The 5000-nt window shown below is 39.4% G+C and overlaps 1 protein-coding gene across 1 annotated transcript in view; it reads right to left on the bottom strand.

Annotated features, from left to right (window-relative positions):
- Nucleotides 1–5000, bottom strand: part of LOC129864856 (sodium/hydrogen exchanger 9B2-like) — a 91473-nt gene that overhangs the window by 83497 nt on the left and 2976 nt on the right. The window contains exon 2 of the mRNA XM_055937142.1: nt 904–1003. Within this exon, the coding sequence (XP_055793117.1) occupies nt 904–997 (94 nt within the window). The 5' untranslated portion in view covers nt 998–1003. The remainder of the gene's footprint in view (nt 1–903; nt 1004–5000) is intronic.

The raw sequence follows: 5000 nt of genomic DNA, 5'->3' as shown, positions 1-5000 counted from the left end.
AGACAAAGGGTTAACACACACTAGATAGAGGGAGACACACAAAGGGTTAACACACACTAGATAGAGGGAGGGAGACAAAGGGTTAACACACACTAGATAGAGGGAGACAAAGGGTTAACACACACTAGATAGAGGGAGACACAGGGTTAACACACACTAGATAGAGGGAGGGAGACAAAGGGTTAACACACACTAGATAGAGGGAGACACACAAAGGGTTAACACACACTAGATAGAGGGAGGGAGACAAAGGGTTAACACACACTAGATAGAGGGAGACAAAGGGTTAACACACACTAGATAGAGGGAGACAAAGGGTTAACACACACTAGATAGAGGGAGGGAGACAAAGGGTTAACACACACTAGATAGAGGGAGACACACAAAGGGTTAACACACACTAGATAGAGGGAGACACACAAAGGGTTAACACACACTAGATAGTAGGGAGGACACACAAAGGGTTAACACACACTAGATAGAGGGAGACACACAAAGGGTTAACACACACTAGATAGAGGGAGGGAGACAAAGGGTTAACACACACTAGATAGAGGGAGACAAAGGGTTAACACACACTAGATAGAGGGAGACACACAAAGGGTTAACCCTCAGTTTAACATTGTACCGCAGTAGTTAGCAATTTATATCAACCTGAATGTCTTAATCATTAATAATTTGATCCCCAACACACACACACACACTGTCACACACTGTCACACACACTGTCACACATACACCGTCACACACACACAGACACACAGACACACACACATACACACACACACACACACACACACACACACACACGCACGCACACACACACACACACACACACACACACACACACACACACACACACACTGTCACACACACACACAGAAACACAGACACACATCGTACCTTTGGTAATAACGTGGGCTACAAAGCCGTGAGGTCGGGGACATCTGAGTCTACTGACCCAGGAACAGCAGGAAGAACAGTCCAACATCGTCATCCTCACCTGTACACACACACACACACACACACACACACACACACACACACACACACACACACACACACACACACACACACAGACAATCACACACACACACACAAACACACAGATCAACCACAACTGGTAATGGTTATAACAACACTGGTAGAGACTAGTAATGGTTATAACAGCACTACCACTGGTAGAGACTAGTAATGGTTATAACAACACTACCACTGGTAGAGACTAGTAATGGTTATAACAACACTACCACTGGTAGAGACTAGTAATGGGTATAACAACACTACCACTGGTAGAGACTAGTAATGGTTATAACAACACTACCACTGGTAGAGACTAGTAATGGTTATAAACAACACTGGTAGAGACTAGGTAATGGTTATAACAACACTGGGTAGGAGACTAGTAATGGTTATAACAACACTGGTAGAGACTAGTAATGGTTATAACAACACTACCACTGGTAGAGACTAGTAATGGTTATAACAACACTTGTAGAGACTAGTAATGGTTATAACAACACTGGTAGAGACTAGTAATGGTTATAACAACACTGGTAGAGACTAGTAATGGTTATAACAGCACTACCACTGGTAGAGACTAGTAATGGGTATAACAACACTACCACTGGTAGAGACTAGTAATGGTTAAAACAACACTACCACTGGTAGAGACTAGTAATGGTTATAACAACACTGGTAGAGACTAGTAATGGTTATAACAACACTGGTAGAGACTAGTAATGGTTATAACAACACTGGTAGAGACTAGTAATGGTTATAACAACACTACCACTGGTAGAGACTAGTAATGGTTATAACAACACTTGTAGAGACTAGTAATGGTTATAACAACACTGGTAGAGACTAGTAATGGTTATAACAACACTACCACTGGTAGAGACTAGTAATGGTTATAACAACACTACCACTGGTAGAGACTAGTAATGGTTATAACAACACTACCACTGGTAGAGACTAGTAATGGTTATAACAACACTGGTAGAGACTAGTAATGGTTATAACAGCACTACCACTGGTAGAGACTAGTAATGGTTATAACAACACTACCACTGGTAGAGACTAGTAATGGTTATAACAACACTACCACTTGTAGAGACTAGTAATGGTTATAACAACACTACCACTGGTAGAAACTAGTAATGGTTATAACAACACTGGTAGAGACTAGTAATGGTTATAACAACACTGGTAGAGACTAGTAATGGTTATAACAGCACTACCACTGGTAGAGACTAGTAATGGTTATAACAGCACTACCACTGGTAGAGACTAGTAATGGTTATAACAACACTGGTAGAGACTAGTAATGGTTATAACAACACTGGTAGAGACTAGTAATGGTTATAACAACACTACCACTGGTAGAGACTAGTAATGGTTATAACAACACTGGTAGAGACTAGTAATGGTTATAACAACACTACCACTGGTAGAGACTAGTAATGGTTATAACAGCACTACCACTGGTAGAGACTAGTAATGGTTATAACAGCACAACCACTGGTAGAGACTAGTAATGGTTATAACAGCACTACCACCGGTAGAGACTAGTAATGGTTATAACAACACTACCACTGGTAGAGACTAGTAATGGTTATAACAACACTGGTAGAGACTAGTAATGGTTATAACAGCACTACCACTGGTAGAGACTAGTAATGGTTATAACAGCACAGGTAGAGACTAGTAATGGTTATAACAATACTACCACTGGTAGAGACTAGTAATGTTATAACAACACTGGTAGAGACTAGTAATGGTTATAACAGCACTACCACTGGTAGAGACTAGTAATGGTTATAACAGCACTACCACTGGTAGAGACTAGTAATGGTTATAACAACACAACCACTGGTAGAGACTAGTAATGGTTATAACAACACTACCACTGGTAGAGACTAGTAATGGTTTATAACAACACTGGTAGAGACTAGTAATGGTTATAACAACACATACCACTGGTTAGAGACTAGTAATGGTTATAACAACACTGGTAGAGACTAGTAATGGTTATAACAACATTACCACTGGTATAGACTAGTAATGGTTATAACAACACTGGTAGAGACTAGTAATGGTTATAACAACACTACCACTGGTAGAGACTAGTAATGGTTATAACAACACTGGTAGAGACTAGTAATGGTTATAACAACACTACCACTGGTAGAGACTAGTAATGGTTATAACAACACTACCACTGGTAGAGACTAGTAATGGTTATACCAACACTGGTAGAGACTAGTAATGGTTATAACAACACTGGTAGAGACTAGTAATGGTTATAACAACACTGGTAGAGACTAGTAATGGTTATAACAACACTGGTAGAGACTAGTAATGGTTATAACAACACTACCACTGGTAGAGACTAGTAATGGTTATAACAGCACTACCACTGGTAGAGACTAGTAATGGGTATAACAACACTACCACTGGTAGAGACTAGTAATGGTTATAACAACACTACCACTGGTAGAGACTAGTAATGGTTATAACAACACTGGTAGAGACTAGTAATGGTTATAACAACACTGGTAGAGACTAGTAATGGTTATAACAACACTGGTAGAGACTAGTAATGGTTATAACAACACTACCACTGGTAGAGACTAGTAATGGTTATAACAACACTTGTAGAGACTAGTAATGGTTATAACAACACTGGTAGAGACTAGTAATGGTTATAACAAAACGACCACTGGTAGAGACTAGTAATGGTTATAACAACACTACCACTGGTAGAGACTAGTAATGGTTATAACAACACTACCACTGGTAGAGACTAGTAATGGTTATAACAACACTGGTAGAGAATAGTAATGGTTATAACAGCACTACCACTGGTAGAGACTAGTAATGGTTATAACAACACTACCACTGGTAGAGACTAGTAATGGTTATAACAACACTACCACTTGTAGAGACTAGTAATGGTTATAACAACACTACCACTGGTAGAGACTAGTAATGGTTATAACAACACTGGTAGAGACTAGTAATGGTTATAACAACACTGGTAGAGACTAGTAATGGTTATAACAGCACTACCACTGGTAGAGACTAGTAATGGTTATAACAGCACTACCACTGGTAGAGACTAGTAATGGTTATAACAACACTGGTAGAGACTAGTAATGGTTATAACAACACTGGTAGAGACTAGTAATGGTTATAACAACACTACCACTGGTAGAGACTAGTAATGGTTATAACAACACTGGTAGAGACTAGTAATGGTTATAACAACACTACCACTGGTAGAGACTAGTAATGGTTATAACAGCACTACCACTGGTAGAGACTAGTAATGGTTATAACAGCACAACCACTGGTAGAGACTAGTAATGGTTATAACAGCACTACCACCGGTAGAGACTAGTAATGGTTATAACAACACTACCACTGGTAGAGACTAGTAATGGTTATAACAACACTGGTAGAGACTAGTAATGGTTATAACAGCACTACCACTGGTAGAGACTAGTAATGGTTATAACAGCACTGGTAGAGACTAGTAATGGTTATAACAATACTACCACTGGTAGAGACTAGTAATGTTATAACAACACTGGTAGAGACTAGTAATGGTTATAACAGCACTACCACTGGTAGAGACTAGTAATGGTTATAACAGCACTACCACTGGTAGAGACTAGTAATGGTTATAACAGCACTACCACTGGTAGAGACTAGTAATGGGTATAACAACACTACCACTGGTAGAGACTAGTAATGGTTATAACAACACAACCACTGGTAGAGACTAGTAATGGTTATAACAACACTACCACTGGTAGAGACTAGTAATGGTTATAACAACACTGGTAGAGACTAGTAATGGTTATAACAACACTACCACTGGTAGAGACTAGTAATGGTTATAACAACACTGGTAGAGACTAGTAATGGTTATAACAACACTACCACTGGTATAGACTAGTAATGGTTATAACAACACTGGTAGAGACTAGTAA

The sequence above is a fragment of the Salvelinus fontinalis genome, chromosome 11 (assembly GCF_029448725.1).
Source record: "Salvelinus fontinalis isolate EN_2023a chromosome 11, ASM2944872v1, whole genome shotgun sequence".
NCBI classification, from domain to species: domain Eukaryota; kingdom Metazoa; phylum Chordata; class Actinopteri; order Salmoniformes; family Salmonidae; genus Salvelinus; species Salvelinus fontinalis.
This window is presented reverse-complemented; position numbering and strand designations above follow the sequence as displayed.